Raw genomic sequence first — 16646 nt, 5'->3', positions numbered from 1 at the left:
ACACAAAGTCACCCTTTCATTCCCTGGAGATTGGGATCCCGTTTATTAATATACCCAAAGATAGTGTTTGCTTCCAATCACCCACAGTAAAGTGAAGATAATAAAATCTTATACTTCAGCATTGAAATTATTTATTATTCTATTGTGCACAAGAATTTAAAACAAGTGTATGATTTCATTGCATCATGCTGGGTCAATGAGGAAATGAGTACAATAATGTAAGATAGTTACTGCAAAACAAAGTGTTTAGGCTTTAGCACAGAGCAAAAAAGAATAAACAAAAAACCTTGACACTGCCACCCTCAATCTCATCCGATGAGCTAGGATCCAAACATCTACTATATATTCATTTTTCTTTTCTCCTACAATGTCATCACACGAAATAACAAACAGCATTTCTTCAAATTTCACAAAGCACTTGCAACAAAAGAATTGTGCCATGCTAAGTAAATTATTAGTTATTAGACAAATCCAGTGTGGATTCAATAATAAATAATGCTTAATAAGCCAAAAGGTGCTCCCCATCAGACACTAATTTCTGGAATTAAACACAAATACATGAAGTTCTATTCTGTGTTTCTATTACAGATATTGTAACTGCCAATATTCTTTTCATTCACAGCAGTTTTTTATGTCAGTCTTTCAATCACTTTAACACAATGCTCCTGCTCTATTTGATAGTATTAAAAATATTCAATAAATATAGACTGCATGAAAATCATGTCTACTGATCCAGATTGACATTTCTAAATTTAGGTACACAAACCTGGCTCCATAACAAGCACATTTCAATTTCTACAGGTAAATAACTGATAAATAAAGCACCCAGGATATCTATACCCATTACCCATACCCCACTCAAGGCCTAGTTTTCAGTCCCTCTAACAGGAAGACAATTTCTCAATCAGCAGCTTCCATGATAATTCATCTAAAAATATCCCTTTGTTGTTCAACCCCATAGCAGATAACAGTGCTTGTGCTACATATATATTCTTGAGATATATGCTATACCTTGGGAACAGTGGCGACCAGAATGAATTAGACACCCCACAACACGCCTTCAGTCAGCAGAGAGCTGCATCTGGAAAAATGGCAGCTCAGGGACCAGGCTGCCAGAAATATTTTAGCAACAGCAATTGTCTGGTTTTTTTTCTTCCTCCAGAAACAGAAAGGGAAATTGTTCATGCATACACAAAGGAAATGGAGACTCCAGCAGAATGTGCTGGATCTACAGTGTGTGCTCAAATTCATCATATCTACTGGAGGGAGGCTGCAGCATATCCCATTAAGCCTTCCAGCAGCACTAGGATGAGTTAGGCAGTCTGTCCATCTGCACAGAACCTCAGATACACACAATGTATGAAACTTTTACCACAGCTGTGTGTGCTTCAGGGAATGGAACATTTGAGTAAGACCAAGAAGAGAAAATCCTAATATAAACATACAGGAAAATGCAGAAGAACAAGAGTTGTGAGTTGTATATCCAACCAAGCTCACCAGTTTGGAAGTAAACATGACGTGAGCTTCACTCACCATAGGCAAGACACCTTAAAAAGGTTTTTAAAAGGCTGCTTTTGTCACTAGTCACAACAATACTGTAGTGCTTGCAATTGATAACTCTTCTACTAGGATGAAAGCCAGAAAAGGATCATTCTCAAATTACTAGGATGTTACTAGCAAGCCCTAAGATCAACATTTACTTGTCCTTTCATACTATGATCATTCTTCAATTCTGTCCTCATCAGCAGGAAAGAAAGCCACACCTCATCTCTCCCAGGCATCCTCAGTATTCCTATGAGGGTTAAGATACCATGTAGTTTAGAAAAAGAGTTCACTTAAGGTAATTTTGCTTGACCAAAGATCATTAGTCCATTTAGTCATGTGTCGTCTCATAAATACCTGCTGTAAAAGCAATACATGGTCTCAGAAATCTCCTGCAGATTTTACTGAGTGCTGGTACAACTCCCCCAGGGTTTCTGAAAGCATAATGGTGGCTGCTCTGTCTGCTTACAAGCAGAGAAAAAAATATATAATACGCAATACAAGATTCAATATTATTTCTTGTGTACATCACACTTTACCACATTTTTTTTTTTTCTGAAGAAGAGGTCACTGGAAAATCGGCTAAGGCTCTTAAAAAATGTGCATTTTATTCTTTTTTTGCAAAGCAGTTTGGAAGTGAAGCATTAGTTTTGCCAAAAGCAATTGCTGTGCATTAATATTAAACATGATCTAATGAAGGCAGAAGTCGTTTTGGGAAAACATTAAGAACAGCACAAGCATCTCCTGAATTTTAAGTTTATGGCTGAGAGAAAGTACACTGAAAATACAGGCATTTCTCCTGTCAAGGTTTTGTTCCATAACCTGGAAAAATAAAGGGCAGGGAAAAGGGGGAAAACCAACAGTTCCTCATGGAAAGTATACTTCAACACTCCTCACACACACACCCCCCACAACCCTCAAAAAACCACAAACCAAAATTGTAAACATATCCAAGTAAGCAATCTTTATTATAATTAACAGGAAATTTGATGAAGCTGCGATAAAATGTAATTAGGGAGAAGAGGAGCATGACCTCCAAAAAAACTGCTTCCATATATTTTAAAAAGTGTCAGTCCAAGTAAGTGCAGTGTTTGGTGCAGGTCAAAATGATCCTTTCTTCCTAGCATATATATTAAGGATGCATCAGTGCAGGAACATGTGAATCATCTGACCAATGCACAAGACAGAACAAAAAAATCCTGGCGTAATTCCCAAAGTCCTTAAAAGGGCATTTCTTAACATTTGTCTGGGTGGCTAGAATAACAAACTAATCTTCTCTACTGAAAGTCAGACTGCCCCAACAGACCATGAAAAGTCCTCAACTACGCAGCTCATCACTAGCAAAAGCAGATTCACATTAAAAAAACTGCTGATGCTCTTGCTGGAAATCTGTCTATATTTACATGTTGCAGTTTGCACCTTGTGGCATCCTTCAAGGCCTTATACAAATAAACATAAGGAGGCATTTTTGAGAGTGCATTGACCCAAGATACCTGACAGTGAGTACTTGGAATAACATCCTTGCCAGCTGGCTGCAACAGAGAATGTAATGATTCAGCAGTTTAATGGATCTTGAGTTTGGCAACAGTCCCCTTATAAAGATCTCTTGGGAAATAAAATAATACAGGCCCAGGACTCTGGCAGGTTCTATAACTGTTTGCTTCTGGCACAAATCCAGAGACAGCACAAGCTCTAACTTCAGGCAAATATGGCTGTACAACACTGACTCTCCAAGCAGGCTCTAATCAAAAGCCCAAGGATAGAATTAGCTTATATCACATCTGGTACGGAGACAAAGATACCAGAAAAGCATTCACCTAAAAAAAAAAAAAATCTTTAAATATAAAAATGCCTAAATCAATAATGCTCAGTTTCACAAGAAACACCTTTTCTCTTGACTTTTTTTTTTAAACATAGACAAGCGGGTAAAGTTTGCTCAAAGTTGAAATGTGGCAGGTTATAAATGTCTGCCTTTTTATTAAGATTTTAAAATTGCTAACAGATTCTAAGAAAAAAAGAAGTTTCAAAAACAGACAAAAAATGAAACTGTCCAGGTCACTACATGATAATTACTCAAACACGAGATTTTATATTATCTTACAAGTCTCGTATCAAAATACTCACTGGAATGCCAGAAAATGAAAGAGGCCTTCCCAGCTCTGAGACTCAGACAACAGCCTCTCTCACCATTTTTATGCAAATAAAATCCTAATTCTTAACACTCGTGACTTCTACTTTGTCCTTCTGTCCTGAACTTCACCTGAAATTCAGACATACTAATCATATACAGATTTACATTGGAAGTAACGTAACAAAATGTGAAAAACACAGGAGTGCCTTTTCGCAGCTTCTGTGCCTGTGAAGTGCCCCTAGAGAGAGGCGACAACCTGCGAGCCTCCACATTCATCAGTTGTGAGAATAAAACAGCCACCGCTCCTTCCAGACCATGATACATGGTCCCTTTGTTTCCGGTGCTATGGTAAGATGAATTTAAGAAGCTATACCTCATGATAAAAGACCACAATATATGCAAAGAAACCCAAAAGCTAGATCTGGCAGGCTGTATTTTATCTTTTATTTTCAGACTGTTGTAGTTTGATCTGCCATTTACATACATCACTATCTATGACCTCTAATTTTTTTTTTTTAATTAATCTCATCAAGACCAGTGACGGGTTCACTGACTTTTCTAAATTTCTAATGAAAGATTCATAGGTACCAGTAACTTTTTCTGTTTTAAGAGATCAAGAGGACTTGCTGCATTGCTGCACCTTTTATCCATATGAGCTGCATTTCTGGGAGTAGCAAAGCATCAAGTCTCAGGTGCAGCTGTGTTTTGTTCCCTAGGCTTTGCCAGTTGCTTCTCAAACCATGCAAAAGAAGGTATGCAGGGACTTTTTATCCACTATGCACTACCGAACATAATAATCAAAATGTAATTACTCATTGATAAAAAAAAAATTAAAATTAGCTACTATATTCCCGAAAACTGGAAGTGCTATCTCGAATGCAAACACTAATAAAAGCACTTTATTTTAATTTGGATGCAGATTAGAGGCACAAAACATGCTGACACATCCACATACAGTACTTGAACATGTTCTTGAACATTATTCAGACCTCTCCCTCCTGACTCTCGGCCAACAAACAAGTATCCTGATATTCCCCAAAAATCTTTTTTTTGTATTGTATCCAAAACCAATTACTATGCTTGGTCATTTGCTTAGATTCCTGGAAAGATACTCAACCGAAATTTGGAGCTTACAAAAACATTTCATGTAGATGCTAAAAGAGCTGGCAGATTTATTTTCCCATTTTTACAGCCGCTTGTGAAAGTCTCCTTTCTCACACAAGCTAGCTGAAAACAGTGTAGAGGGTTTTGTAAACCAAGACTTTATCTCACAAGTGCAAACTTGTTATGCACAGCCTTGTTTGCCACACTGGGAAAAATATTTTGAAATGGGTGTCATAGCATTCAGCCAATCACTCTGGGAGGTGGATGGTCAAGAACCCAATAATGTTATAAATCTCTTGTGAACAAGGCTATATAAATGAGCATGTAATTAATTAAATGATTCCATCCCATTCTATCCTGGACTCAAATTCTGCGTCGTTCATCTTGCCGTCCCTGCAGACAACAGCAAGTTTCATAGCAGGTTAACTAAAGCTTGTTAGCATGGAAAGATACCATAAGGGCAAGCCAAATGCTGCGTTACTGTTAATGCTTATTCTGTGGAATATTTTAGAAAAAAATAACTTTTGTGATTTCTTATAACATGTTTATTAGTTATCACAGTGATGAGTACAATGATAAGCCAAGATTCTAGTTGCTTCTGAAGTCTAAATGTAGACAAGTTTTCATAATCCTCATTAAACATACCCACATTAATTTCTTAAAAGGACATTTAACAGTTTCACATAATTAAAACTGAAAACCAATAAAATTCATTGAACATTATTAAAATTCGGAAGTAACTTAAAAGTAGAGACTGTTCTTTTCAACACCAGTTTTATTTCCAATTGGAAAGTTCTGCTGCAGCAAATAAACCAAGAAAATGAATACAAACGATGAACTTCCAAGACAGAGAAGAAGATACTTCTGATTGTTGAAGCCCACCCCCTCTTTGTACTCTGCTGGGCATACAATACAAAAGAAAAGGAGAGCATAACGAAGATTTGGTAACACTGTTTTTAAACAGCAGAAGTTTTGCATCACGCCATTAAAACATGGTTCTATAAAAAAGTACCACCATTGGGAGGGAGAAGCTTTAACTTGTAAATATTAGATTCCAATCCATATTGTTGTCCACAATGCCCCTGGAATCAACGAACTGCACAGCTTTTCCAGCTACCCAGCTGGTATGTCGACAGCTTCATTTAATATTCTTGTCTAGTGATACAGCAAAGACCTCTCATGCCTATTTTTAAATGCACATTTTTAATATTCAATATAATGTTACTCTTTAACAAACTCTTTACTCCCTGCTTCTTTTATGAAGCTTCCTGTGGTCTTTAAAGGGATTGTTAACCAAAGAATGGATCACACTCTTTCTGCATGAGCAAATTCAGAAACACTCCATTAAACCTTTCAGTATTTAATATAAAGAGTAATCTCTCACCTCTGAGGAGATAAGCCAGTTGCTGAGTGATTAACTCTGGCGCCTTTTGAAGAATCTCTTTTACGACTAAAGAGGAAGAACACGCTTGTAACTCCAGGCTCCTGTCACATTGCTCATCTGGATTGATGACTTTGACAACAGCTGATTCCAAACTTTTATCCTCACTATCAAGTAAAAGTTATACATATATTTATCTTTATAGCTGCTTAGACAGCCCAGCAAAAAGTGCAACATTTTTTAAAAAATTCTGGACTACAACAGCATTGTTATAGCTATCTGAAGCCTGCTATAAAGCCAAAGGACATCACAGAGGTCCTAGGCCTGTGATTTTTTAAATTAAGTGCTCAGAGTTCTTTTACTGCTTGATATATCACCAAGTACAACATTTTCCTCATCAAAAATCTATAAAAAACTAATAATTTGAAAAAAATATTTCTACATGTGCTGAAAATAGCCCTCTTTATATAGAGGAGATTTAGGATTTTCCCAACTGAATATTCTGAAACATTACAAAAAAAATTTTTTCTTGCATTTAGATACTTTATGTTTCTGTTTGCAATAGCAGTGACCAAGCCAAACTAATTTTAATAATGAAATACCTACTGTAATTCTTTAGAAGGAAGAAACACAGGAAGTGAGAGTAATAAACAAAAAGCAGATCTTACAGATAATTTTTACTGAGGAGTGAATGATGCACTGAGCTGACAGCAGTTAACACATCAACAGCTGTGAGATTCACACATACCTCTCTTCAGATTTTCCCTGCTTTTAGTCTAATCCATAAACTTCTCAGAGTACGATGGGGCCATAGGATGCTACTTGTCTTAAATGAAGTTCTAAGGAGAGCAGGAAGCAAACAGCATCCTCCACTCTGGGCAAGACAGGTAGACCATTACAAAGAGGCTCTCCATAAAAGATTCACAAGGGTCTTGTAAACAGTCCCTCCTAAAAATGGGCATATGGACTGTGGTCTTACAGAGAGCAACTCTGAGCCTTCTGAAAGGCTGTAGTTGGTAAGGACCACAATAATCCATCAGCCATCTTATCAGCACATATGCAAGTGTCTGGGCACCTGCAAATCAATATAAGACTTTTAAAGGAAAGCTAAGAAGCAGGAAAAAAACTCTGATCTCTTATCTACTGGCCACAGGAAACTTCCAGACTATTTGACTCAATTAAATTACCTAATCTGTGTGAAAATACAAGGTTCTTAAAAGTGGAAGTTCCATTAAAAGTGATGCAAAGATGACTGTTCACCCTGTTACATTTACTGAACATAATGCAAGATAAAATATATCTTAGCTTCTTTGTTTTAGGTCTGTGTTAACATAGCAATATGAATATTAATACAGAAAAACCATAATTTTTGCAACAGCTCAAACTCACTCAATAAGCCATCTTACTGTACAAAAAACGCAATACCTTGTCAGCATGTTGCTGTTTACAAGTGTTAAAGACAATTTCCCTTCAGCATTCAGCTGATGCAAATTGATTTCATCTCGGAAGATATGGAATGACTCTGGGATATTCAGCTCTTCCAAAATAAATCTTGTCTCAGTGAAGTAGCTGAAGTCTCTTCTTGGTATGTTCAACACAGGTAAGCAAAGAACATCAGGAGGACTGACCTGTAACATAGGTGTGCATCTGTCAGAATTGCATAAAATTGGCCCTGTTTTTCATCAGGAAGGTATTTCAGCAGAGTGAGCAGTTAGAAACAGCCTGAATTTTGTGTTTGGGGTTTTCTCCCCTTAACTAAAAAAAATTTAAATTGTGCTTTTTTTTTTGTTCATCTGTCTCTGTTTGCCTCCTACAGAGTACCTGGGAAACCAGAAGAGAAAAAGGATTAAGGAATGAAGCACAGGAGTAATTTTTTCCTGCTATTCAATAAGCCATCTAATAACCACTCATTCATTTTTGTATGGAAAGAAATGTAGATTATTTATCTTCTAAATACTCAACTCTGATAATAACAAAATCATTGTCCAGAAAAAATGTTTTTAGAGTAATTGATTTAACAATAAGATGTCTGTAACAACCTGGAACAAGTGAATTAAGACCACTCTTTCCAATTTTACCATTACCTTTTCTAGGAAGTAGGCATAGGCCAGGGTAGAAATAAGTGAATCCAAATCACAGGGTTTATTCCCAAGAACAACATGGACTTTTTCCAGGCGTTTGCTCCTGTTCTGTAACACATGAGAAGACAATTGCCATGAGTGGAAATTATGAGAAAAAGTCAAATCACCACGACATTTCAAGAGACAAGGTAAGTATCAGGCTTTGTTCTCAGTCGTAGCATTTTTCACCACTGGCTGAAGGAATGGACATCCTGTGGGATCAAACATGCCTTGGCTTCATAGCCCCCAAGAAAGCCAAAAACTAAATTTCACGAGAGACAGTAGTTTAGATTCCAATGAGGTCTGAACCGGACAGAAGCCCTTTTCACAGCAAAGTAACAGATAAGGAGCAGCTTCATGTACATGTGGAAAAAACTTTTAAAAACACCTCACAAATCCATTTAGAAAAACAGTCCAAAATACACAAAGCAAAATACACAGCAAATAATATGCAGCAAATTTTCATTTTAGTTTTACAATCTTTTCTTTACTCAGCTGAAATCAGTAAATAGACAAAGTAACTGCCTTTCACCCTGAATCTTCAGAAGCTGAACACAGATGAAGTACTATGAGCTTTGAATTTTTCTCACTTAATAAAATTTGGAGCCTTCCAAGCAAGAGGAAAAGACAAGGCAAACCTACTGTGTGAAAGCAATGTATTGAAGGGAAGGGTCTACCTTCTTCGTAACTGCACACACAGAATATAAGATGAAGTTTTTTCTTGTGCACATCATTGCTGTCAAGCTAGCTGCACAGAAACATTACAGTTTCTTTTCTTTGAATGCTTCTTAATTGTTGGAACATATGTGACTGATGCTAAGAGACGTTTCATAAACAAATACATACAAGTAAACATTTTTGTTGTTGGAGTGTACAGGCTGATGTACTTCTTGCTATTTTTAATTGGAATTCTGGATATCAAATCTTAGTCTTTCAACAGAAGCATATAATTATTACATTACCCTTAATAATGATAAATGTGCAATTTTTTTTAAGGTAATCTTTTTTCTCTATGTCCAGTCTTAGTTCTACCTGGATATAAGGAATAAACTTAGGTTCTCTTTCCCGTAATGGAACACAGCCATCAAAATACGTTTGGGTAACAAATCCAGGACACATTCTCCATTCCCCATATATCAGGAAAGACAGACAGCTTTCTGAACAATACAATGACTGGAACACATATGTTCATTTATGCTCTAAGTCTTCATGAGCAACAAACTGCCTCCATGTACCTCTTTTCAATATGATTTCTGTAATATGTTCTTCTGCAGCATGCATTTCTGATTGATTTGACACCATAAAGAATGAAAATAAAGCTCATGAGCTCATCCTTCTTTTAGTACCCACTCTGTAAATAATTTCTTCACAGTATCTAATCTAAACCTGCCCTTTTCCAGTTTAAGGCCACTCCCCCTTGTCCTATCACTACATGTCCTCATCAAAAGTCCCTTTCCAGGTTTCTTGTAGGGCCCCTTTAGGTAGTAGAATGCCGCTCTAAGGTCTTCCTGCAGCCTTGTCCAGGCTGAACATTCCCAACTCTCTGAGCCTGTCTTTGTAAGAGCTGCTCCAGCCCTGTGATCGACTTAATGGATCTCCTCCGGACTCCAACAGGTCCATGTCCTTCTTATTTTGAGGACCCTGGAGCTGGATGCAGTGTTCCAGGTGGGGTCTCACCAGAGCAGAGCAGAGGGGCAGAATCCCCTCCCTGGCCCTGCTGCCCACGCTGCTTTGGATGCAGCCCAGGACACAGTTGGCTTTCTGGGCTGTGAGCACACATTGCCAAGTCATACTGAGCTTTTTTCCACAAACACCCACAAGTCTTTCTCCTCAGGGCTGCTCTCAGTCCCTCTCCACCCAGCCTGTGTTTGTGCTCGGCATTGCCCTGTCCCAGGTGCAGCACCTTGCACTTGTTCTTGTGGTTCATGAGGTTTGCCCAGGCCCATCTCTCAAGCCTGTCAAGGTCCCTCTGTGACAGAGACGGTGATCAGCAATACTTTTCCCCCCACCTTTCCTGCTTTTCACTGAGCAGAATTTTTTTCTCTTCTCCTTCCCCTCTTGCAGATCCAAGATACATGATTTCACCAATATTTCATTTCACCGCGTGTAGCAGAATGAATGGCTTTTTACCATCTGTTATTTAGTAAAAATAACCCTCCAAATACTCTCCATATATACTGTCCATAAATGCAACCCTGAAGTACGCCATCCAAGCATACTGCTTATCTTACAGGACTGCTTCCTCTTTCACCATCTCAGATACAAGTCTGCTTGGTCTGCTGCATGCTAATCAGCTATCTTCAGGAGAAGCAGGCACAGGGAAGTAAGAGGGAAGTAAGGTTTCCTCTCACAGGTGTTTCCAAGCAAAAATCCAGGCAGAGAAGCCCACAATCCAGAAGACAAAGATGCATAAGCCCAGTAAGGCTTAAGCTACAATAGCACTAAAATGTGATTACCTCCTGCAGTTATCACAGCTAAACCTGAGTGGAAACATGAACTGTCAGTATCTCTAAGAATTAAAAAATTTAGGAGGTTAATGATGAAGCTAGAACTCTTAAATTAAACTACATAGGAAACCAGTGATTTCTCTTCATGCTGATGAGTTTTTGTTTGGCTAGATTCAAGGTAAACTGTAAAATGCACAAACACTGGATGCCTGGGATAAAATGAATTAAAGAAATTATGTGTCATTTTCAGATGGCATCACTCAGGATAACTCAATTTAGATCAGACCTGCATAGATTAACATTCACTTACTGTGCTCAGGAAAGACATTTATAAACATTAGGCTACTTCTGCAATCTACTAAGAGATCTGAGTCTCAGATATTTACTACGAAGAAACACTCATATCTGTTCGGTTTTGTTATCTATTAACACACAAAAGCATTAGTATGACAACTGCACCTTTACGCAACTGCAGTAAAAATATCATTTATTGGTTGCTACCTGCATCAAACAGCTGATACATTCAAACATACTCCAATACTGGCAATCAGGTTTGTAAAAATTTTGCCTAGGACAAGTAACTACAGTGATTGATCAAACTAAAATATTCCAGTCAAAAATTACATTATCTCTACTTTTTTTTTCCCTCTGTTAATGGAGAAGATGAAGTGATCTTGCAAGATAAGAAATAATGAAGACTCATCCTAGTATAAACAGGAATGCCTACAAAATGCTCACTGTATCAAGGCAAAAAAACTTTTCCCGTTCCTTCATACACGTTCACCCCACACAAACACAGAGCACAAATGCACACCCAGTAGCCACACACAGCCTTGCTTTCTGAGCCACTGCTTCCTTTTTGCCTCAAATATCACTAGTTCTGTCCTTAAACTGTAATGAAATCACTGTATTTTACTGCATGGAATGGGACAGCACTTGTCAAGCACAGCAATTCTTTGAAGAAGCAACATGGCTCAACAGAAGCATATTAAAAAGGAAGAAGCTAAGGAATCACATAGCAATATACAGTGTCAGATACAACACTGAAAGCTTTTCCAGCCTTGTGGCTGAAGCACCAGCCAGGGGGTACAAGCTTCACAGACACAGCTTCCCCAGAGGTGCACAGGAGAAAATCCTAACTATTCTAAATAAAGGCCAAGATAATAAAAAATCTGTCATTCCATATTTAAAGTCATCAAATCACACGAGAGAGGATTTTTGTACCTACTTAGTAGGTGTGGAATTCTACCTCCAAACCAGAGGTAGAATTGAGTAGTCATTTTGGAGTGCAACTTGCATCTGCCTTATAGTATCAGACAGTATTATGCTTCCAGTGGCCTGAGGGCTTGTAACATGATTATACATCTCTGTTGTCAAAGAAATGGCTTTAAGCCAAAGCAAAGTCAATTTGATATTTCATGCAAAGTTCAAGTTACTTAAATACTTAGTAAGTTTTTTCACAAGAAAGCTTTATACTGGCCTGGAAAAAAACAGATATTCTCTTATTCTAAAAACAGATATAAGAGATAATCCCTGTTTTCTCCCATTTTTGAGGACATTAAAAAAAAATTATAGTATTTCTCTGCCCCTATAGTATCCCATTTATCATGTACAGTAAATGACACATAGTAATCTAAAGTACTAGCTGTCAAATACCTGGTTACATAATGATTCTTCCCTAAGGAACACAGGTGTAATTGCAAAAATTTTAAGTGTGACATACTTTAATCATTACCTATTGAATATCTGTTGTATAGTTTTGCTCTACTTACAAATCTGAAAAAAAACCCCCTTTACAGAAAAGATCAATACCGTTAGCAGAACAAATATAAAACAAAAGGAGGATTTTCTAATTCCACACCATCTGATTTTGTGTGGGAGACAAGGCCCTACAAATAACACAAACAAAAGTGGAAGGATCAAAAACTCAACACTGTCCTCAGAAATGGCTAGATAGGCATAAAATGTTACCTGATACTTTTCCTTGAATAAGATATGATAAGAAAAAGCTATGACTAGTCTATAACAAAGGCTAGGAGAAGGTCTTCACACCTTAGTTGTCATACATATAGAGCTTGTACCCGTAATTTATCCAATCGTACTCGCACTCTGATGGTGAGTGCACTTTGCACAGCAGGTTGAAAACAGCCTTATGATTATGTCTGCTCTTCTGAAATTAGTATTTTAGAAGCTATATGTAAGACTCAAGCTCTTGATAGAAGGGGTTTTATTTCAAAATGTTGCTTCCCAAATTCACAACATTTCACAGAATGATGAAGTTCCTTCAAAATTAATAATGGAAATGAGGCAGGTTAACTATCTGACAAGCCAGCCAGGCAAGAAGTCTTATCTTTAGATTGTTCCTGGAATTTCCACAGGACAGGAACTCTCTTTTCCAGCCATTTCTAATCAAAAAATGGCACGGTCAGCTATTGCTGATGAGAATGCAGTTCAGTATTTCTGCATTACCAACAGGCTCTGATTTGGAATTCTGCAGGCAGACAAACTTAACACTGTTCAAGAAATAATTCTTAGGAACAGCAAACATTTACTCTCTTTTCACTTTTAGCTAATGTTATAGCCTGTAACTGTAGGCAAGTCTGCTCTGCCTGTTTTTGAAATACCTTCTCTCTAGCTTATTACACACATTTATTCACATTGCAAAAATCCAGAAATGAACAATGATTTCTACATCAAGTTTTCATTTGAAAAAGAATAGCTGGAGTAATCAAATAATGCATAAATTCCATTTAAATATAAAAAAGAAGCACTACAGAATTGAGAACATCAATCAAAATCTTGTTAGCTCCTTTTAAAATTAGATTTATTCCATCAATTGGTTTGGCATTGATTTTTCACCATGTTTTATAAGCTTTACATGTTCACACTCTCCTGCTTCTCCAAATTTTTGCTGAATCAACATTTGAGACAGCATTTCCACTTGATCATGGAGTGCATGCATTCCAAATACTCAATAGTAAGTGGCTTTCAAACTGAATCGTGCATGGGGTACATATATATGCCCACATTCACATACGTTTTGGAAGTCTGACTTTGACACCATGTGTTTGGATCCCATCTTTGCTGCTATATCAAGGTAAAAAGTGCATTAAGTCAGACAGACATTAAATATGCTTCCTCTTAGAGAATTAAAGAAACCTAAATTTGTATTATGTAAGATAAACAAAATGATAAAGCAAATACTTATTTTAATGGCCTTAGGCTCAGTAACAGTATCACATTACTCTTCCTGCAAAGACAAAACAGGATATGGTCTACTATGGCTGAAAAAGGAAAATGTTCCCAGCCCAATGATTATTTAAGCTTGACTCAGCAGTACTTCAACAGTCTGTCAATAGGATTCTCTATGATAGAAGTTATTAAAATAAAAATTAAAGTCTCTCTCTTTCACTTGTGCAGCATTAACTCATTTGTTGTTCAAATTAACCTGTCTTGCACAGGATTAGTGCTCTCACCTAATAACTGAATATACAGCATACAGAAATTCAACTTTGCAAAAGAACAAGTTATATTCCTATTCCAGGTCATCTTTAGTGTCTAAAATGTCTAAATCTTAGAATTTCCACCTCGAGCTATGTAATTCCTCTTCTCTCCTCCTCCCCACTTGCCACTTAACATGCAGAAGTGAGACTGGGATGCCAATCTAGTTTACAGGGCTTGATTGTATTTATCTGCTTTAAGAGCTGTTTGGCTTATTATAGGACCAAACTGTTCTTTGAGATACTAGACACAAATGACTTAAAAGTAAGGAGTGTATTTGCCAGAGGAGCAGAGTGCCCCTGTCATATTAATTGTATCAGCTCTGTGGTGCATCAGGAGGTGACTGGCGGCAATAAACCCGTACGTCATACACCGCAGAGGCTGAATAAATTATACAGAGCAAAGAGAAAGTGTATTGGATAAAAACAGGTGGGTTTGTTTTGGTGAAGGTAAGGGAATGCAACTCAAATAATGCAGTTAATTTACCTGCCTCTCACAGACTCAACATCTGACCTTGGAGTTTAAGAAGTTTAGCTGCTTCTTTAAAATGAAGAAAGCAACTTTGCAATCGAGAATAAATTGACCAAGAGTCAGAAGGCACTTGAACACTGCACGTTACAGAGGCCTTTGGATTTAAGTTTCATGTTTCTTAAGTCAGTGTAACCCTTAGGTGATGGGCACCAAGCTGAAAATGAAACCATAGCCTGAAGTAAGCCAACAACCCAGTGGAAATATCATTAGTGAGCAAGAAAATCATACCTCAAAGAGATGATCAGGCAAAAGTCACATCAACTTTTACCTTTCTTGTTCAACAGCTTATTATCATACTATAATTCTAAAATGTCTTTGGTTTTTTACCCATTCTCTGGTGAGAATGATGCTGAAAAGATGCCAGTTTTTGTTTTCACTTTTGTTTTGTTTTGGTTTTTTAACTTCAGGATTATTTCAAGTTGCTCTTTCTTATTCCACACTGAAAATCAGAAACCTACTCCTTTGTAGCAGCCAGTAGTGCTCTGCTCTGCCTCTCCATACACCATTCCACAAAAACTCCTTTATTATCATTGGCAGCTTCTTTTTCCATGAGGGAATTGTATTGTTGTAATATGATTTACTCCTGTTGTCCTCCTGAATGATAGATATTTGGCTGATTTGATGTATAAGCTGAGCACAGAATAAAAACTGTAATACTGTGCTTGTTAGTAAAATGACAGTGCACTCAGAATAAAACCTGGCTTTAAAAAAAAATCTGGTTTTTTTTATTTGTAATGTTATGAGAATAGAAACATATGCTTCATTATGAGAATACGGTCTTTCTACTCATACAGTAATTAGTTATGTCTATAGTATTTAGATCTCTGAATTGTCCCCACTATAATACTAATGTCAGAGCTATAGACATATTGCAAATGAGAAAGAGAAAATGCATAATGACATTCCTGCATTACTTTTAACATGCATGTGATTTCAGTGTAGGGCTACTCACTAATAAAATTATCTTGCTTTAATACCTAATACTTATTTTCACATAGATGACACTACAGCAATAGAAATTTAGACATAGTTTACTTGGTAAGTACATCGGGGTTCAGGCTAGGGACAGAGACAATATGTTACCTCTTGGACACATATGCAAAGATGTAATACATACATCAGAAATATCCATGTATGAAGTGATCCTCTTTCTCTGATTATTTGGCCTGTGTCCAGGTATCTAGACTGCTCATGAAATCCAAAGAGATCATTAATACAGTGACCCACTGAGTACTTCTTGGAGCAGTCTGAAACTACTTTGGTCAATTTGCCTTAGCAAAAAATTCAGTTCAGATGTTCTCTACCATGACACACCTCTCCTTCAGCATAACCAAAGAGGCATAACCTATGTCAATACTATTGAACTAAGACCTCCACATGCGCTGAGGTGACTGAGGTCTTCTCAGTCACTCATCCTCCGTTCCTTTTGCACCGGCCATCTTTTTCCAGAGCAGAATCATGCAAAAATGTGCCACTGATGTCTTCAAAGCCACACGTGTGAGATTTAGGGGTGGAGCCTGCATTCCATTTCATCAGCTAATACCAGTGTATTTCTTCAATAATCCTGGACGTCAATAAGCCTAGATGTATTGCCTCTGCAGTTCTGACGGACGTTCCTCTTGTGATGGCAAGTAGCCTCCACAGAGCTTTCGGAATTGGTTTCAGGCGACAAAGTTTGTTTCAGCATAAACATTACCCAAAACCTTGTCTGAATCAGACTTCCCCATCTATCCCTAAAGCATTAAGAAAAGATTTAAACATATTTCCTTGATACCATTTGGCTCACTGCAGATTTTTGCTGTGTTTTAAGCACACTATTGACTGCATTAAATAACTTCATAATCACATTTAAAGGCTTACTGATCTAGTGCCACCAATATACTAAAATA

General features: G+C 37.3%; 1 protein-coding gene across 12 annotated transcripts in view; it reads right to left on the bottom strand.

The window, feature by feature from the left end:
- PRUNE2 (prune homolog 2 with BCH domain) overlaps positions 1-16646 on the bottom strand; it is a 137498-nt gene that overhangs the window by 102269 nt on the left and 18583 nt on the right. For all 12 annotated transcript variants that reach the window (XR_004237387.1, XM_032095531.1, XM_032095527.1 and 9 more), the window contains exons 2-4: positions 8243-8347; positions 7584-7786; positions 6162-6325 (exon numbers count right to left, since the gene is read on the bottom strand). Coding sequence is in view for 11 of the 12 variants with exons in the window: in XM_032095531.1 (XP_031951422.1) it covers positions 6162-6325; positions 7584-7786; positions 8243-8347 (472 nt within the window). In the remaining variant the exon portion in view is untranslated. The remainder of the gene's footprint in view (positions 1-6161; positions 6326-7583; positions 7787-8242; positions 8348-16646) is intronic.

Source organism: Corvus moneduloides, chromosome Z (genome assembly GCF_009650955.1).
Source record: "Corvus moneduloides isolate bCorMon1 chromosome Z, bCorMon1.pri, whole genome shotgun sequence".
Classification (NCBI taxonomy): domain Eukaryota; kingdom Metazoa; phylum Chordata; class Aves; order Passeriformes; family Corvidae; genus Corvus; species Corvus moneduloides.
Note: the sequence above shows the minus strand (reverse complement) of the source record. Positions and strands in the feature narration are given on the sequence as shown.